We start from the raw sequence: 21,755 nt of genomic DNA on the forward strand, positions 1-21,755 counted from the left end.
TATTATCGATTTCTTTGAATTTTCTATTTATTGTTTTACTATTTCTTTTACTTCACTACATTTCAGTTTTCTCATGTCATGTTTTTTTACAGTTTTTCTGCGTGTTTTCTTTAACTTGGTTGTATACACGCCCACTAAAGGATTGTGGTCAGATTGAATATCAGCACCTGGGTAGGTTTTAACACTGTTGAAACTATTTCGATATCTTTTGTTAACAAGTATATAGTCTATTTGGTTTCTTATAATAACATCTTCTCCGTTGTCTCTAGGTGATTTCGACGTATACAGGCGTCTACGTGGTTTTTTGTAAAATGTGTTTAGCACGATTAAGTCATTTTCAGCTGCAAAGATACTCATTGTTTCTCCTCGTTGATTTCTCTCTCCTAATCCATAAGGAGCAATATGTTACCCTTCTTTTCCATTACCTATTTTAGCATTGAAATCTCCCCTGACTATAAGGAGTTCATGTATCGGTATATTTCTTATAAGGTTGCTTATTTGTTCATAAAATTCTGATATTTCCTCATCACTGTGGTCTACTGTGGGTGCATAGACTTGTATAATGTTAGTGTTCATCGGTGACGTCTTTATTTGTAACAAGAAGATTCTATTGTTCACTGGTATGAAGTTGTTGACATGTTTGGCTATACTTTTATGTGGGATAATTCTGACTCCATTTTCATATTTACCATTTACCATTTTCTGATCCGCGATCGAACGAAGGTGACTTTTGGCATAAATTGGTAAGACTTATTTGACAGTTGCGGTGTTGACACTTCAGATTTGTTTTTATTATTTACTATTAAAAGAAATCTTCAAATAATATTTCTACGCGTATGTAATAAAATATGTCTAGTGGCTGTAATTCTAGTGTAGTTGTCTAAAAGATTCTAAGAAGGAACAGAAATAGACCTACTACTTAAATATTTCGTGTTGGTATTATGTGACGTCACTTACTATGACGCGGATTATGTGCATCTCGGGATTTATTATGTACCAATTGTACAAACATACAATCTACGTTAAGCACATATTATACAAACAAATAAAACAATGACACACAAAATAGTCGAAATTTGATATTCCGAGGATAAAACCCCATCCCCAAATTATTGTCAACCAAAAGAAGGCTATTGCCTACAATATCGAGGCCAAGTAAGTCAAGCATCAATTTAAAAAAAACAGAACCTACTAAAAACTTGTTGGTATACATTTTGTATACTTGTTGGTATACTTTTTTTTAACGATTTCCGTATGATAACAACATATAAACATGATATTTAATTTAGACATGCCACAAGAAAACAATTTCAGAACCTTTATAAAAGTTTATTATTATTACCTCGTTTAAATTACCTTGATTTTGAAATAATTTGACTCCTAATTCTAGCCGATGGATTGCGACGATAATATAGACCATGATATAGACAAAATCCTCCAAAACATCAAAGAAGACCAACAGAACTCAATGGATTTTCCAGATAGTCCCAAAGAGCACGATCACGGACATCACTCCCATGTTCCTTCTTCCATGGGCCATGTCCCTCTGGAAACTGATCACAACGATCACAAAGTTAAACCTTCGAGACATTTATTGTATACGACACATTTTCCTTTGAGTCAGGATGATCCGTTTTCTCAACACGACTGTAATCAGAGACACGTCTTGTTGTATGGTGTTGGCAAGATACGAGATGAAGCCAGGTGAGTAATAACACGTAATTAAACAAAAGAGGAAATTTACAGGCCCAATATTTTTCTTTTAGAAATTCTTTTTGTCATTTCTTTTACATCTATGTCATCTATGTCGTGTAAATCTATATTTTTTCGTTGTTTGTGAATATGTGGAGGAAATGTAAATTAAAGGAAAAAAATTTTTTTTATTAAAAAAGGCCTTTTTTAATATGCGTTTTTTCCTCATTATCTTAAAATTGGGAATTTATATATTTTTCCTTATTAAAATTTTGGAACAATGTTTTTGCGATTTATAAGATTTATTTTTATAAAGGATACTACTAAGACGTAGTATCCTTTATAAAAATAGGAAGACTAAGATGGGCAGGACATCTGGCAAGATCACAGCAGAATAACCCTCCTAGAAGAATCCTTATGTCGCAACCTGTGGGAAGTAGAAGTAGGGGTAGGCCAAAACTCAGATGGAGGGATGGTGTAGATGAGGATGGTAGACAAATAGGCGCAGCAAACTGGCAACAGTTGGCAATGGATAGAACTGACTGGCGTAATAGACTTGGGAAGGTCGAGGCTCTTTTATAGGGCTGTAGCACCAATGATGATGATGATGATTTTTGCGATTTATTTTAACATTTTGAACACAAAGTCCGAGATGTGTCATCTAGCACAATCTTACTCATTATTTTTTTAATTTTGCTATAGGTAAAGTGCCTTTATGTGCAGGTGCATTATCGAGGTGAAACATCTTTTTTTATCTGCCTTATTAACATAGCTTTCCTTCCTATGTGAAACTTAAGCGATATTATTTGGTGCCGCAATACCAAATAAATACAGCTATGTCGTTATGTCAATCTATCAATACTGACATTTATTTTGTTAATCATAGCATTATTTGTTAATGATAGTATGGCGCCATCTATTAGTTATATTGCGATTTAAAATGACGGAAAACAGAAAAACTGTTTTTTACGTATTTCCATGGATTTTTTTAAATTATCTTTTACGCAAATCTTGTCCTGATCATAACAAACACAATGAGGAAAATGAATATAGGTAAACCCTCGTTTATGATGAATTTTATTGCTGCAAAATCTGCACGTCAAACAACTGCCTGGAATAGCTTATACTTTTACATGGATTCTACTAACGTGTACACCAACTTGGAAAAAATTGACAATTTCGATTGTATTGGACACATTGAGTTCCGGCATTATGAAATAGTGCCGGAGCTCTGTATTTATTTACTTCGGATAGGGTGGAAATCTCTTATACTCCAAGATCCAACTGCAAAATCACTACGTTCGTAACGTAGTTAATCACTCAAACTTACATTTTTACATACATTTAAGAGTAGGAGAATACATTGATAACAGATTGCCAGTCAAAAAGTGGCTGCAAATAGTTTTAATTCATCATCATCAGCCATAGTCGTCCACTGCTGAACATAGGGTGCCTCAAAAAATTTCCATTCAGAATGGAAGTTTTAATTAAATTATCTCTAATTAATTTTTGAACAAAAATTTTGTTCATTTATTTTTTAAATAAAATACGCTGCTCATGACGTATATGCATGTTTTTTATATCAAATTAAAGCTTTTTTATATGATATAAGGATGCCTGAAAAAAGGTGGTCGCAAATTAGGATTGCCAGCTGTTAAAAACTCGAGGTATCAAAGATAAGGTAAAAGGGAACTAGCGCACAACTCCACTGGTTTGAGTGTCAGCTGTGTGAGTTTTAAAGCCACTGCGCACGCGTCGATAGATAGCGTTAATAATATTCATATATTTTTTCATTTTTCTAAAATGCAAACTTTACTTTTATCCACGTAATAACAGTATAACGAGCTTCAAAACTTGGTCAGAATAATCTGACACTCATCATCCTTGTCAAACCAGTGGCGTCGCGCGCTAGCTCTCTTTTACTTTATCTTTGATACCTCACATTTTTAACAGCTGGGAACCCTAGTTTGCGACCATTTTTCAAAACAACTTTATATCATTATATTAAGAAAAAAAAACTTTAATTTGATATAAAAGAAACAAGCATATCCGTCATGAGCTTCGTATTTTATTTAAAAAATAAATTAACGAAATTTTTGTTCAAAATTAATTACTAGGTATTAATTTAATTAAAACTAAAAGGAAAGACAGTTAAGATTTGATTTCACGTACAGTGCGTCTGTATATCCGGTTATACGTATTTCATCCTAAAAGGAATCGACGGAGCGGCTATTTACAACCGCTCTGAACGTGAAAACAATCTTTCTTAACTGTGTTTCCTTTTATTTCGGTACACTCTTTATGAGTACTAGAAACCAATTCGCTAAGGATTTTTGTTTAGTTAAGGAGATATGTTGTGGAATGCAATTTTAGATTCCCCATGTCTCTAATTACATCTTTATCAACGTCTGTTTTGCCTTGCAATTCTTAGAAGGCACAGATTAAAGCAGAAATCTGAATTTGGTTTCGACAATTAGTTTCCGGATTTAATTAAAACTATTTGCAGTCACGTTACAAACGTACAGCATATAACTAATAAACCAAGTATAAAACTTATACTCAGAATAAATCAGGTATAGGCAAAATCACTACCAATAAACATGGAATAACTCAGATATAGGTTATACTTGATATAAGAATTTATTCCAAGATTATACCGACCAACACCCTTGTTTAAGTCTAGTATAACCGTGGTATAACCTATTTTATGAATGTCAAAGTCATTAGTGGCAAGAATATATTATTTTTTGTATTGTTTTGTGAGTAGCTATATAATAAAAAATGTGTTTAAGAGGTGTTGCGGCTGTCGAGGAAGTTGATAATTTAATTAACATGATGGAAAATATACGAAAAATAAAAACTTTCAAAGAAAGAATAAATCCATTTTCAAAATACACTGGCAATTTTTGCAACTTTTTTGCAATTTTAAAATACTCAAATAAAAAGATATACTCAAATAAAGAAAAAGATATATTTGGTGTCAGTTGTCAGTTTCAAAGAAAAATCAAAATTGACATATTTCACTCAATATGTCGTTGTTCTATGTATTTGTGGAAAAGATTGCGACATTGCTAAACTATTATTTCGGAATAAAGTGGGAATACTAACATATACCGAGTTTATTTGTAACAAATTATTTTAGTATTATATTTACCTTATACTTAGGATACCTATTCTAGATATAAATACGGAATAACCTTAGAATACGAGTGTTTTATTAGTAAGACAGGTAGTGATTTTGTAGTGGGATCTCGTACTATTACCCTCCGTAAAATTCCACCTTCTATTAATAGAACCTACATAATATACTTTTTTGGGATGAGGTTGTTAAGTACCTCCTAAAAACATAAAAATATACAGGGTGTTTCAATAAAAATAAAGATGATAGACTATGCTAAAGTATGTGAATCACCCTATACATTTAAATTTATATTTAAAAACGTTTCATAGTTTTCTAAAATAAGGACTTCAACAAGGAGGCTGGATATCATCATCACTATCTTTACTCTATCTACTGCTGCTCTGAAGAGTTCTATAGAACTGCATTTAAACCAGTCCCTTAAATTCTTCAACCATGACACTCTCCTTCTTCCTATACTCCTTCCTCCTCTTATCTTTCCCTGTATTATCAGCTTTAGCAGTTCATATCGCTGTCCCCTCATTACGTGTCCCAGATATTGTAACTTTCTTATTTTTATTGTGTTTAATATTTCGCATTCTTTGCCCATTTCTCGCAATACTTCCGTGTTAGTTTTCTTCTGTGTCCATGCTATTCTAAGCATCCTCCTGTAACACCACATTTCAAAGGACTGTAACTTATTTATGTGTTCTTGCTTCAATGTCCAGCTTTCAAGTCCATATTGCAGTATCGAAAACACGTAGCATCTCGGTGCTCTTACTCTTAGTTCTAATCTAAGGTCTTTGTTGCAGAGAATTGGTTTCATTTTTACAAACGCATTTCTTGCTATTTCTATCGTTGCTCTTATTTCGGTTGTTTGATCATTATTGTCTGAAATCCAGGTTCCTAGGTATTTGTATTTATCAACCCTTTCTATCAGTACATTTCCCAAATGTATGTTTGTTGGTATATTTGTTTTCTTTGTTATTATCATATATTTGGTCTTTTTTATATTCATTTTTATTCCATATTTTTCACAGAAACTTTTTGTTTTGTTTAGCAGTAATTGGAGTTGTTCAGCAGCGCTTGCCATAATCACGGTGTCATCTGCATATCTTATGTTGTTAATAGATGTTCCGTTAATTGTTATTCCTTCACTTTGAGATAGTAATGCTTCTTCAAAAATGGCTTCACTATATACATTAAATAGTAATGGGGACATAATACATCCCTGCCTAACTCCTCTCCTGATTTCAATTTCTGGACTGGGTTTGTTATCTATTACGATTTGTGCTCTTTGATTCCAGTAGAGGTTTGTTATTATTCGTAAGTCCCTAGGGTCTATGTTTTTTGTCTTTAGAATTTGGATTAATTTTTCATGTTTTACTTTGTCAAATGCTTTTTCAAAATCAACGTAACAAACATGCACATCAACATTCATATCCATGCATCTTTGAGCTAATACAAGAAAAGCAAATAACGCTTCTCTGGTTCCTAGTCAGTTTCTGAACCCAAACTGACTATCGTCTATTCCTTCTTCCAATTTTTTATTTATACGACGATGTATTATTTTCAGGAATAATTTGAGAATGTGACTTATTAGTAATATTGTTCTGTATTCACTGCAATCTTTAGCGTTTGTATTTTTAGGGATAGCACAAAAGGTGGAGAGTAACCATTGTTTCGGTATGTGACCTGTTTTGTATACTGAGTTAAATAAGTCTACTATAGTGTCTAAGGTTTCATCATTTATGCATTTTAAGGTTTTTATAGGAATTTGGTCTGGACCTACTGCTTTACCATTTTTGCTGTTTTTTAATGCCGTTTCAATTTCCTCTTTTAATATCTTTAAAACCATATCCTCTTCTACTTCTATCTCCATTTGTTCTGTTCTATTGTCTTTGAACAGTTCATTGATGTATTCTGTCCATCTTTTTAATTTGGCGTTAGTATTCAACACAAGTTTCCCATTTGCATCTTTCAGTATTCCCACAATTATTTATTCAAAATAAGGACACAAACAATTTTATTCCGTATTAGACTACACGATATAGTTCGTTGAGATGGGGTTGTTAACCAGCTGTTAAACGTATAAAAATATACATGGTGTTCCATTAAAAATAAAGCTTATGGACTATGTATGCGCGAATTATCCTGTACATTAAAATTCATGTTTAGAAAGAATAAATGTTTATATAAAAGTCGACGTTTTCAGTCGACGGGTCTCAACGTTTTTTATAATTTTTTAAAGCAAGGAGAGAAATAATTTTTTTCCATAAGTGGTTTCCACCCAGTATAATGTTATAATAGTCTATAAAAACTGTTTGCTTGTAACTGTTTCAAAAACAAACGTTGCACACATATCTTACTATCATCTTTAAAAAATCTTTATTAAAAATTTGCACCATTTTAGAGAAATTTATATCTTGCTGACTAGTTTTGAAGATGATTGATCACAAGATCTGTCCTTCTATTATATTTCTACTTTAAGTCTGAATCTTTTAACATTATTTTACTTACAGGCACACTGTAAAGAAGATGTCGAAAGAAATATGCAAACTATTTTCAAAGAAATTTAGTATCGACGTAGCTGAAGGTGGAAAAGTCAAAAAGCAACGAAATGAATTTAATTTTGAATCAACTACCCAAAAATGCCAAAGCCTCAGTTATTTCGATCAGCACTTAGTAACGTGGCAATGTAGCGTTACAGTCATAGAAATGCTAAATTCATTCGCCACCGGAAACTCGAATTACCTTCCAGTTCAAGAACACGTAGCCTTCCTGTTCGATCTGATGGAACTCGCCCTAAATATATATGGACTAATTGATGTTTGTATCCAGATTTTAAAAGAATTGCCGGAAGTCGAGGCGCAGTTGAATAATAAGAATTTGGCATTGAGTAGGAATTATACTACGTCGTTGAGTTTGTATGTTGTAGGAGTACTCAGAAGATATCATTGTTGTTTGTTGTGTAAGTATACATGTTTTTACAATCTTATGATAAACTCGATTTTAACAAACAATATTATCTAAAAATTTAACTTCTTCTTGTCTTTGAGACAAATATGAGAATTGATCATTTAGTTCCAAGTAGCTTTGTTAAACATGAACAGTCAGTAGGTTTTTTTAACGTGAAAGCTTTTTTACTGTGCAGATTAATTTAAATTGAATAGTGACTAAAATTTTTACCGAAACTTTTTAAATGTTGCAAATTGTGTTTGAGGATGAACGTTTAAGTCGTGTCATGAATGGTTCAGGAAACCATCCATAAAAACAACATTCGCTTCAGCAGTAGAAACTACAATGAGACAAGTGGATACATTTTCAATGGGGGTACTTCGAATGGAACTATGTTAAATGATACATATTTTTAATTAAGCATTTTTAGCATTAGTCCTGGAACTTTTTTATCACCACTCGTATACAGTTATAGTAACTAAAATACCTTTGTATAATGGTTCATAATAAAACAAGATACGAATAATAATCCACAAGGAAACTAAGTTCCTGTAGCTGGCTGTATACCATGTATCACAAAAAATTTGTTAAAATCCTTTATAAAAGGTATATAATTAAAAAACCCAATCGCGCTATGTCATGAAGACAAAACGTTTTCGGAATCCATATTCCATCATCAGTGTATAGGTGTACATGTTTTGAGCCACTAAATATCTGGGTAAAAACCCGATAAAAGTTATAGGTAACCATTTAGTTTACATTATTCAAACTTATATATTAGGATGTTAAAGTTATCAGTGGATTTTAGGACATGGCAACGTACGACTCCACATAAAGTTGCTGGTCCTTGCTGGTCCTGTGAGAAAGTGTCTACGAGGACTTGATGATAGCTACCAGTTGCTCTCATAAAAGTGACTGTAGGCTTTATCATGATAATTATTCATTAGCTCACCATGTTTACACCCAAAATCAAAGAATGAATTTTGCAGATGTCAAAATCCTTGACAAAGAAACATCCCATAATAGAAGACTTTTTTGAAACAACAGATAATGTGATTAACATAAAATCAGATATACAATATCTCAGCGAAATTTATTCCTTTCTGCTAAGGCTAGAAACAAAAATAATCGCGTTGGTATATTAGACTCTTCTGAATAATACCATCCTGTCTTATTGCATTTTTCTAAACCCTAAAGAACAAAAAACAATAAAAATACAAATCAATCAATAATAGTTTATTTTCTATATATAACAACCAGTAACATAATAATAATTTGTCTTAAATTGATCTCAACATAATTGTCATATTTTAAATATAACTTTTCTCCTCGTCCAAAAACGGTCATTGTTCTCTGACAGACACTTTTAAAGAAAAAAGGGCCAATGATTCTGTCATTAATGATCCCTGCCCATACATTTACTTTCTGAGAATATTGCGTGTGTGACTCAGTCATCCAATGTGGGTTTTCTTGACTCCAATATCTGCAATTTTGACGATTCACGGTAGTATGTATAAAAAATGTGGCTTCATCGGTAAAAAGGATTTGATTGATGAAATGTGGATTGCGGATACATAAATCCTGCATAATTTCAGAAAATTGAAGCCGGCGATCGGGATCGTCGTCGTTTAATTCCTGATGTAGTTGAATTTTGTAGGGATGGTATTTTTCTTTTTTTAAAATACGTAATACCGATCGTTGGGAAACCCATTTGTATTGAACTACTGTGAGGATTGTCATGTACATTTAATAAAATATCAAGTTTCACATTGTCTTCAATTTTAGGACGCCCAGCGTTTGGAATATGTTTAACGTGCCCAGTTTCTCCAAATGTTCGGACTATTTTACTTACTGTTGATTGGCTGATGGGTCTGTCTGGATTTTTGCGTTAAATAAATTGCATACCTCGTTCTGTGTTCTTTTTTTATCTCCACATCCGCTAAGAATTAATATTTCTATGCGTTGTGTTTCATTTAGATGAGCCATAATTTAGTATTCCAAAGTAAAAATTACAATTGACAACTGATGACAATTTACAAAATCAAAACATTTACGTCAATAAATATTACAGTTACTATGCCACTATCACTTGCTTGAATTAACAATTGACAAAAAGTTTCAGTGTTTATGAGATAACTTTTTGTGTCCATTATTATTTTTACTTATTTTTGCTTTTTTAAGTATTTACTTCAGAAAGTCATGGCAGGAACCGATGGATGGCATTTCGAACATTTAATTTAAAATAATTATTATGCATAATTTGGTTACTTTAAAGTACATTATGAATTAAATCATTAGTTGTAATTTAGTTAAATTTAAATTAAAAAAAAATTGTTTTTGTACCCTTAAAAAAATATTTTAGGTAAAAATGTAATGTCGTTAAATAGAGAATTAAATTCTCCTTCAAATGAGGTGTCGCATTATACCAATTTCTATTTGAAAAAATTAACGGTTATGTCACTACAGCCACACCGGTGACGTCATCCCTACTCCATGTACGTTATAAGATGGGTATTTTATAACAAAAATCGACCTGTTTCGGGATTTCCCTCAAAACTCGACGGTTCTCGAAATAATGATAATATTGCTATTTTTTCTTGTAGTATCGCCAGAACAAACCTCAGCCGTATTTGAAGGACTCTGTAAAGTCGTGAAACATGTATCCAACCCTGGAGATTGTAGCTCTGCCGAAAGATGTATTCTTGCTCATTTGTACGACCTTTACTCATCTTGCAGCTTATTGAAATCCAAGCCTCACGCTGTCGAGCCTTTCGGAAATGCTTATCCCAAAATCAAACAGGCTCTTTATACTTCTCCTCAACCGACGCCGAGTAATATTTATGTTTATAATGCCCAATATATGCAGGAATTGTTTATTAATCCAAGAAGAGCGGGAAGAATCGATAGTGTTTTGGCGAAGCAATTAAACGAAAATGGAAATAACAGGTTTGTAATTTTTGTAAGCACATTAAAACCGTGGAAGTAGCTTGACCTGAATTTTTGTCTTCTAGGTATTCTTTTGTAAGTAATGCAGTAATTCACGTTTGCCGGGAAATGGAGAACGAACGGTTGAATGATCTAGCAATTTTATGTGCTGAAATGACAGCTTGTTGCAACTCTTTAGCTTCAGAATGGTTGGGAGTGATACTTACATTATGTTGCCCACTCACTCATCCTGGATATTACTCAGAAGTTTTAAATCAACTGGATATACAGGTAACGCATCATCAATATATTTAGTACATCTAAAAAGGTAAAGAGAGAAAAAAATTTATAAAATATATCCCAGGAAAAACATACGAAGGTCAAGTAAAAAGTAATCGGTCTAATAGTTAAAAGATAAGATTTTTTATTTTAAAAATTGTTGTTTTGTCATTGTACTTTTCAGTACTATATTTAATATATCTAAAATATCTAGAGAGAAGCAAATTTAAAAAATTTTAAAAATATGTCGTAATAAAAACATACGAGGGCCAATTAAAATGTAATCGGGCCAATAAAGATTAGTTTTTATTTTAAAAATGCTTGTTTTGTCGTTGTACTTTTCCTTTAACGCCATATACTTTGGCCAAAATCTCCACAATAACTGGATTCCGTTCTTAATGCCAATTCTGAAGTGCAACTCTCGTTTAAACAAAACATTTAGAAAACGCAGTAAAGAAACCACAAAAAAGTTTCTCCTTAATATGGAATATTTATGCTAAAGTGATTTATTTCCAAAGAAAATCTTTTTGATTAGCAACATCTTCTGTTCTCAGTCAATACACGTCAGTGTCTGGCACTTGGTGCCAAGACCATGACAACTGCACCCTGTAATTCCATTAAAGTTAACCAAGAAATCCTGTTCGGGTTCTCAAATGCTGTTAGTACTAGAGAGGCTTTGTTCTCAGTACAAGTCTTATTCCAGAGATGCAGAGACGTCAACTGCGATGTATACGCATGTCTGGTTGATTACGAGAAAGCATTTGGTCGAGTACAGCACGCCAAGATGATGCAAATACTAAAAGAAGCAGGAATTAACAACCAAGATCTAAAAATAATTAGAAATCTTTACTGGAATCAGACAGCTATTCAGCAATACACGTCAGTGTCTGGCACTTGGTGCCAAGACCATGACAACTGCATCCTGTAATTCCATTAAAGTTAACCAAGAAATCCTGTTTGGGTTCACAAATGCTGTTAGTACTAGAGAGGCTTTGTTCTCAGTACAAGTCTTATTCCAGAGATGCAGAGACGTCAACTGCGATGTATACGCATGTCTGGTTGATTACGAGAAAGCATTTGATCGAGTACAGCACGTCAAGATGATGCAAATACTAAAAGAAGCAGGAATTAACAACCAAGATCTAAAAATAATTAGAAATCTTTACTGGAATCAGACAGCAAATCTCAGAGTTGAAGGCGAACACACTGACTATGTGAAAATCATGCGTGGAGTGAGGTAATGCTGTATTTTGTCTCCTCTAATCTTCAATCTGTACTCTGAAAGAATATTTATCGAAGATTTGCATGAAACTGAAAAAGGTATTCTACTAAATGGTTACCGGCTAAACAACATCAGATATGCAGATGACACCATAGTATTTGCGGACAACTTAGAAGACCTACAAGTTCTTATGAACAAAATCACGTATTACAGTCAACAATATAGACTCAATATAAACGTTAAGAAGACAAAGCTTATGATAATAAACAAGAAAAGGATAACAGAAGGTCAACTCTACGTCAATCAATCCTCCCACAAAGAGTGACGCACTACAACTACCTCGGCACCATAATAAATGAAAAATGGATCAACAACCAGGAGATTAGAGCACGCATCGAAAAAGCTAGATCCACCTTCAATCGGATGGGGGCCTTCTTCAAGAGTCACAACCTCTCTCTTGATACAAAAGTAAGAATGCTGCGATGCTACGTCTTCTCTGTTCTTTTTTATGGTGTTGAATCGTGGACCTGGAACGAAGATATGTGCATAAAACTGGAAGCATTTGAGATGTGGCTATATCGGAGAATACTTAAGATCCCGTGGACTGATCGAGTCACAAATGAGGAGGTTCTCAGAAGAATGAATAAGAACCGAGAAAAATTTTTGTTAAAATCCTTTATAATAGGTATATAAATTAAAAAACCCAAACGGGCTATGTCATGAAGACAGAACGTTTTCGGAATCCATATTCCAATCATCAGTGTCTAGGTGTACATGTTTTGATTCACTAAATATCTGGGTAAAAACCCGTTAATAGTTATAGGTTACAATTTAGTTTATATTATTTATTCTTATATATTAGGATGCTAAATAAGACTAAATAATGCAAGCAAAAATAACGATCATGTTAAAAAACAAAAATGGAGAACTGATAATAAATTTCTGCACTAATAACGAACTTATAATAAATACACATTTTTTGACCACAAAGACCAACACAAATATACATTCAATAAGCTCTCGGACTATAGACTAGATTATGTTATAACCAACAGAGATGTACATCGATCAAAATAATCGACGTAAGATGCCTTACTCAACAAGCAGATGTAGATAGCGACCATAGCCTAGTATTATGTAAAATAAGAATCATCATGAAACATGAAATACTTCACACTCAAGAGAGTGGCGCCAACAAAACAAAAATCAGAGTCGAAGGACTAAATACGGAATCAATCCACAGAATACTTATACAGAAAAAGAATATCAGAGAAGATTGCTGGGAATGAAATATTAGAAAACGATAACATCGAGGAAAGAGAAAAACCCAAAAATAACATAATTAACGCAGCAACCGAATCACTTGGAGAGTGAAGAAAAGAAGAAAGCCTTTTTATAATACCTAAAACAACAAACACAACAGGCATACAAACACTATAAACGAATCAGAAATGAAACAAATACTTTAGTTAGACAAATAAAAAGGAAATACTGGCATAACTTCTCAAAACAGATGGAACACGACTTCTACGGAACACAAAAAGAAATATGGAGAACGATAAGAGGACAAGGAAAAGAGATGAACGAACTAATAAAAACGAAGCACATTCAGAAGGAAACATGAGCAGACTACTTTCGATCCCTATTTGCTAAAGGTGACGATAATGAACCAGAAACACCAGATGTGACGACAAACGGAAGAATTAAATATCGAGGAGGAAGAGGTAAAGGAAGCATTAAGGAAATTAAAACATAAAAAATCACCAGGAGAGGCAGAATACTGAACGAACTCTTAAAGTACTTAGGACCAGATTTGATCAATCAACTATTAAAACTAATCCAAAAAATAAAAGAACAAAACAGAATTCCTCAAGAATTGAGATCTAGCATCCTAATACCTCTCTTCAAAAAGGGAAACAAATCGGACCCGGAAATTACAGAGTAATTAATTTATTAACAAATACACTGAATGAAATTGTAACACTAGCAGAAGAACAACAAGTTTTAGGTCGGGAGGATTATGCACCGACGCTATATTTATAATGAAGCAAGTACAAGAGAAATCATTAGAATACAACAAACCGGCATATCCATGTTTCGTGGACCTTAAGAAGGCATTTGACTGAGTCAAATTAAAGGACGTTATCCACTTATTATACGCAAGTGATATTCGCTCCGTGCGTGACCATGGTAGGGGTACGTTGAAACGATGCCAGCGTGCGTAGCGGCGAAATATGACAAAATTGGAATCATGGAATCTTTTTACGCATAAATTTTATCAAAAATGTGTGCAAATACATGTTGCGTATTTAATTGTGCTAATAATAGCAAAAATAGTAAGTGTAGTTTTTATAGGTTCCCAAAGATTGCATATAAATTGGAGAAAAGAAAAAGATGGATCCGTGCTATTAATATGAAAAAGTAAATATCACATAATCTCATTTTTATGCAATTGAAATAGGAAATATTTAAATAATTTACCTTAAATGATATTTTATAAGGCTTCAAGCTAACTGCAGAGTGCCTGATGACTTTAGCTTTTATATCATACCTTTTACTATTACTGTGTTTAATTATATGCTCTTTCACGTGAAAAACTTGATTTGCCAGTACTAGATTTTTCCCTTTCTTTTCCGTTTGGGGTTAAAAAGATATATTATGATGAATTTTGAGAAACCCAGTTTTTAATACTACATTTATTTTGTACATAAACTGAAAAAATATAATTAAAAAGTTAATTATTAATAATTGTCAATTTCGCCTGTATTTAACAATGTCAAATATGTTTAACCTGAAAATTGGTAGGTCCAAAACAGTCAGATGAAGGCGGTAGGTGTCGCGTCAGTCACGCACGGAGCGAATACCTCTAAGAATAATCAAAACGATTGAAAATATCTACCAAAACAACAATAAAAGTATAAATAGAAGACTAACTCACTCTATTGAAGCTGGCAATGGGATAATACAGGGAGATTCCTTGATTTTTCTATTGTTCAACCTGATTATGGATGAAATATGTAATAAAAAAAGTAAGAACTAAAAAAGGATACCAAATGGGAGAAAAATAACTTAAAATATGCAAGGTAGAGAACATCAAGGACTGGTTAAGAAATAGAAGAGTAGAATGAAACGATCATTAAAGCCGAATGACAACAAATAGATTAGTAAAGACGGCAAGAGACGGTTTCCCAATAGGAAGACCTAGAAAACGATGGAACGACAACTTACTGGAGACACATTGAAAAACAGAGTCATGTCTACATAAAAAGAAGAAGAAGAAGAGACTTAATCCCTCTTCTGGTTTGCGCGCAGCTCGCGTCTATTGCTATCCTGGGCGTGCCGTAAAAAGTGCTTTATGTGACAAATGACAGATAAATTTCAATTCCATAACAAAATTGTTTAAATTATGTTATAAAAATTCTCAATGAGTTATTAGTTTAAATTTTTTTTAATGTACTGTCTACTGTATCAAATTAAGTATCTAAATATTGAAAAATTTTAAATTAATTTGAAAAAAATAAAAAAGAAAGATGTGAGACAAAGTTAAGCAGAGTTATACTGTCATGAAAATTGAGTGCCTATCCTGAAATATGTTTTTTAAATTATCACAAAGTGAATATAAAGAACAAATCTTTAAAAATGTGAATAATGGGATAACTAAAATAGTCTACACTTTTTACAAACTTCATTCCGATTTTTACCCTTAGTGAGTACTCATGTAGCAAGGGGAGATAAAGTATGACCATATTTATTAAACTTTAGCTTTTAATGTCCATGATTTTCAAACTAGCAATTGTTACAGAAAATATAATTAAGAAAATGATCCTAACCAAAAATTCTACTGTTACAGATACAATTTAATTTGTTTTATTAATTGAAAAATAATTTATTTTAGGACGTCAGCATTCACAACGCTCTAGCTGTATTCACATGCATTTTGATAGCGAGGCATTGTTTTTCGCTGGAAGATTTTGTCAGAAGAGTAGCTCTACCCAGTTTGCTTAAAGTAAGTTGTGCAGATAAGTAATTCGATATATATTTTGATTTATTGACATCGTCGTCAGTTCTGTAGTAGTTTTCAGCGACAAAATGATAATAAAACATTAATACGTTAGTATTGAATGTGTTTGTATATTGAATATAATTAAACATATGTAAAATACCATTATTTTTCTTCTTCAGCTTTCCCTTTTCAGGGGTCACTGTTCCTTATTCTTTTTCGCCATTTATCTCTCCCATCCATTTCCATCATGTCTTCTTCACCTAAACCTTTCTGTCTCTCAAGGCTTCTGCCACACAGTCCTTCCATCTTCTTCTCGATTTTCCCCTACGTCTCTTTCCATCAAGTTCCAACCATATCTTTCCATCAACTTCCATCCAACAGCTCTATCCTTCGTCCCACATACATAGTTTTCATTTCTACGTCTGACGTGACCAAATCATTGCATTATTTGTTCTTGAATCTTTTTTGAAACTATAGTCACTCCAGCTCTTTAACTAATGAATTCGTTCCTGATCCTGTCATCTTCTACCTCCATCTTCTTTTCCTGAATCTTCTTTACAGGCCATACTTCACCACCGTACACCAACGCAGGCCTCACCACACTCTTGTATATCTTTCCTTTCAGCTCTTCCCCTATTTTTTAATCGCAGAGTACTCTGCTCATTCGCTTCCAGAAACCAACCAGCCTGAATCCTGTGGGCAATTTCTCGATCTAGTGTCCCATTTTCCATTATGTAGTAGCCAAGATATGTAAATTCTGCTACTCGTGCTAGTTTTTCTCGAAGTTATTCGATCTCCCCAACCATTCCTGTTCCAACCCTGCAACTTCTCCTCCAACATTTCTTTGCTTTCATCTACTAGCACGATATCATCAGCAAATGACATTGACCGAGGAGCTCCTCCCTTATCTTCTCTGTAAGTACATCCATAATAAGATTAAATAGGTAGAGACGCAGTGAAGAGCCTTGATATACACCAGCCGTCACTGGAAAACATTCGATCCATCAGACACAAATCCTTACTTTGGTGTACGCTCCCTAGGTAGGGACTCAGTGAAGAGCCTTGATGCAAACCAGTTGTCACTGGAAAACATTCAGTCAATCCGACACAAATCCTTACTTTAGTGTACGCTCCCTCATACATTTCCTTCACCAGCCTTACGTACTTCTCAGGAACCCATTTCTTTCTCATACATCTCCATAGCTCTTGTCTAGAAACTGTGTCGTACTCAAGATCTCTAAATACTAAAAGTAGCCTTCTTTTCTTCTCGTCGTAGTTCTCTATCAACTATCTCGAAGCAAAAAAACTGTTTTCTCCTCTCGATGTCTTTCCCATTAACCTTTTCTCTACAGTTATCTCTCATTACATTCACATTAACTTTATCCCTCTATAGTTCTTACAGTTCCAAATGCCCACTTTATCTTTATACAATGATACCACCACACTCTCTCTCCATGCATTGAGCATCCTTTCTTCCTCATATATCCTACTTATCATTTGCAACAAAACATCAACCTCTTCCTCTCCTAAAGCCTTCCAAACCTCCACAGGCATTCCATCAGGTCCTACTGCCTTACCATTCTTCATCCTGTTTAACGCCTCGACAACCTCATCTCTCGTTATTCCCAGTATTACATTCTCATTTGGGATCCTGCATCCTCTGTCTCTCGTATGGTGATCTTCCATTTAGGAAGTTTCTAAAGTACTCATACCATCTTTGCTTCATTTCAACCTCGGTTCCTAACACTTTTCCATTCAAACTCTTAATCTGCTACACGTGAGTCAAGTTTTTTGATGACTTTTGTCTTGCTTTAGCAATGCTGTATAACCTTTTCAGCCCTCGGCTGCTTACGAGCCACAGTGCGCTTTACTTCCCTCTTTGCTACATTGTATATATACTTATTTTTCTCTCTTTTAGACCGGTTATACTTCTTTCTAGCCTCTTAATTCTCCCTAACCTTCCGTTGCACTTCATCGTTCCACCAACAATTTTCTTTGTCCCTAAAAGGCCCTTTTCCATTCATACTACAGCTTTGCTGTTGGCTTTCCACCAGTCATTCATCATATCTTTTTCCTCAAACTCTTTCAGCACTCTACTCCTAAAGACTTTTGCCAAATCCTTATCCTTATTTAACTTTCACCACTTTACTTTCTGGTCTCCTACTTACTTTTCTTTCTGCCTCACTTTCATCTCCGTATTTACTATCAGCCGTCGGTTTTGACTAGCTGCACATTCACCCTTAATGTATATAAAATATCATGCTGTATACAAATCTTGCTAATACTAATATTTGATCACTGTTCTTCTTACAGGTGAAGTCATTGGATAACGGCGAAGGAAGAGCTGAAGGTGGTATGCGTTTGACTTGTCATTTATTACTTCGTCTATTTCGTACAGCCGAAGGTCCCCAACCGGGGTTATATTCCGTCGGATCTCCTCCTCTTACTGCCCCAAGACCACCCTTAGGTGTTAGACTGAGTTGTGATCGACATCTCTTGGCTGCTGCGCATAGGTAAGATTTATTTTTTTATAAGTTCTTTATGTACCAATATAAATAATCCGTGAGAAATAAGTTATTTTTCGAAATTAGTGAAAGCTTAATGCGTTCTTGTTTATTAAAAAAATGTTTATGTACAGTATCATCGATACATGATACCAAACAAAATTTTAATTCTAAATTGACCAATAAATAACAAATTTAATTAATTGGTTTAGTTCCTACCAGCATCCTTCAGCATAATCTATCTAGACAACCTACGCAGTTTATACTCAAGCGGTGATAATAAAGTAGCTGACGCTAAAAATAAACTACAGGAACAAAGAGCAAGTTGAACAACTGAGCTACTTCTTTAACACATTTTGAATAGACTAAATAAGATGTATCATATGATCGTTTGTTAAGAAACGTATCTGTAATCAGATCCTTAAATATCAACGCTTATCACAAGCGGTTCTTGACTTTACAGAAAACAGACGTATGTATATATCTCATTTCTGAAACACACTTAACAAAAGAATCGTACATAACATTACAAAACCTATCACACCATCCACCCCAATAATGCAGTAAAAGGAGGAAATGAGGTAATAAATAATAAAGTAATTAACAATCCAAAACTTTTTTCTTGAGTTGATGGCACTGGCAAAGCCAAAAGGCGAGTCATGTTTCTTATAGTCAATCCAAAGCCTGTCGATGCTGCAATAAAAAAGTACAGTATAACTGTATAGTAAGTATATTGTTCTCGAGATTCATTATTCTAGATGATTTTAATGAAAACCCTGTTCACTGGCACTCCAGGTTATTCACTACCAGAGGCAGAGAATTGCTGAAAGTAATGAGATGACTGACATGTGAAGCTCTTTTAACAGACAAATCTATCTGTTGCCTGACTGACTCATTTTCCCATTGTCCTAACCGTCAGTGACACTGACATACAAAAAGTAACCAAAGTTAGTAAATACAGGTTTAGACTATATCAGCTTCAGAATACATCTACAAATAATTACTGAACTATTGATTTGTTGAAGACGCCTAAAGAATTAGAAGGGGTCATAACCACAAGAACCAAAGGAAACAGATACCTACAAGAAAAAAAGAGATCTAGTAACCTAAAAAAAGATCACGTCGTGTTTGGAAACAAATCACGTCTTGTTTGGATCTGAAATCGTGCAGATAAGATCAACTTGAATAATGCTGCTCATTTTCATCGCAAGAATCTTCTTATTATGGTGCCTATCCGTTCCAGATGTTGGCGATCATCATGGCTATACTTATTTTGCCGCAACACGGTACAGCTTATTTCAAAACGGGTGGCGAGCCCTTCCACGAAATAGTTAATCGCGCAGACAATAGAATATCTATGACCATTTGAAATCACACTAATTACAAAATTATTACTCACTTGACAAAAAAAATTTACCATTTGTAATGTCAATGTTAAAACCGCAATTGTATGAAATCATCAAACGACACAAACAAGATCATATTCAATATAAATTTGACAAAGTGCTGGAAAAATGTGGACAGGTTTCTTTAAAACTTTCACCATATCATCCAGAATTGAAACCTATAGAAATGGTTTGGGCACAAATAAAAAATGAAGTTGCAAAACAAAACGTTTATAAAAGTGTTGGTGGAACAGGAATTTGCTAGAAGCTAGAGTAACTGTAGATAACTGGAAGAAAGTGTGAACATGTTTTTAAGGTTGAAGATGTGCTGAAAGAATGTGGACAGGTTTCTTTAACACTTCCACCATATCATCCAGAATTGAACCCTATAGAAATGGTTTGGGCGCAAATAAAAAATGAAGTTGCAAAACAAAACGTTTATAAAAGTGTTGGTGGAACAGGAATTTGATAGAAGCTAGAGTAACTGTAGATAACTGGAAGAAAGTATGAACATGTTGTCAAGGTTGAAGATAAATATTTGGAAAGTGAACGTCGCATAGATGTAATTACTGCAGAATTAAGGATTGATTTAAATGATTCTAGTGATGACGACAGTGCATCTGATTATGAAAGTGAATAATATAATTTAACATTACGATGTACCTCTGTAACCTATGTGAATATAAGTTTTCCAAACTGTCCTGTATGTATGTATTATTTTTTTACTTTATTACCTATCTTTAACAATTTGATTTAAATTATAAGTATTTTTTGGAACGCCACTGCTTTGTTTGGTGAGGCTTTACTGTTCCGAAAAATATCCGCCACTACAGTTGAAACATACTCTAGTCATGTTATATCATTTCTGTAGATTTTGCAACCAGGAAATAAGTCTTCTTACTGGTCATATTTTGCCATTTACAAATCAGGAAATCAAACGAATAAAACAAGAAATCTCTAGATAAATATCTAAGTTAACTCACAACTGAGAAGGTTAAGATTAACCCTTCTGGAAAGCTACCAAAATACTCAGAAGGACAATTCTAATAAATCCTGCCATTAGGAATATATATGGAAGTTTGCAATCGACCTTTGTAGCAATTCCCAAAAACCCAAGTGCAACAACTTGCTCACATCACAGAACAATAGCTTTAATGAGTCACACACTTAAAACATTTTTGAAAATAATTCACAGCAGAATTGTTAAAACTCTTGAATATGAAATGAGTGACACACAATTTGGCTTAAGAAATGGTATGAGTACAAGAGATGCTTTGTTCGGCTTGAATGTGCTGACTCAGATATGCATGGACATGAATCACGACATGTACTTATGTTTTGTAGACTTTGAAAAGGCATTTGATAACGTTCAACATAAAAAGCTTGTAGATATATTAAAAAGCAAAAATATTGACAGTCGTGATATGAAAATTATATCTAATTTATATTGGAATCAAACTGTCAGGTAAGAGTTGACAACCAGTACACCCAAAATATCAAAATACAGAGAGGAGTCCGCCAGGGTTGCGTGCTGTCCCCACTACTTTTCAATGTCTACAGTGAAGCGGTATTTCAAAAAGCGCTCTCAGACTCAATAGAAGGTATATCTATCAATGGAGAAGTTTTGAATAACTTACGTTTTGCGGACGATACAGTAATAATGACGGAT

The 21,755-nt window shown here is 33.7% G+C and overlaps 1 protein-coding gene across 2 annotated transcripts in view; it reads left to right on the forward strand.

Moving 5' to 3' along the window:
- The window catches only part of kto (mediator complex subunit kohtalo), a 98,518-nt gene that overhangs the window by 22,025 nt on the left and 54,738 nt on the right, over positions 1 to 21,755 (forward strand). For both annotated transcript variants that reach the window (XM_072540735.1, XM_072540737.1), the window contains exons 9-14: positions 1,391 to 1,704; positions 7,333 to 7,781; positions 10,372 to 10,714; positions 10,780 to 10,984; positions 16,090 to 16,200; positions 18,511 to 18,710. In XM_072540735.1, the coding sequence (XP_072396836.1) occupies positions 1,391 to 1,704; positions 7,333 to 7,781; positions 10,372 to 10,714; positions 10,780 to 10,984; positions 16,090 to 16,200; positions 18,511 to 18,710 (1,622 nt within the window). The remainder of the gene's footprint in view (positions 1 to 1,390; positions 1,705 to 7,332; positions 7,782 to 10,371; positions 10,715 to 10,779; positions 10,985 to 16,089; positions 16,201 to 18,510; positions 18,711 to 21,755) is intronic.

This window comes from Diabrotica undecimpunctata, chromosome 8, assembly GCF_040954645.1.
Source record: "Diabrotica undecimpunctata isolate CICGRU chromosome 8, icDiaUnde3, whole genome shotgun sequence".
NCBI lineage: Eukaryota > Metazoa > Arthropoda > Insecta > Coleoptera > Chrysomelidae > Diabrotica > Diabrotica undecimpunctata.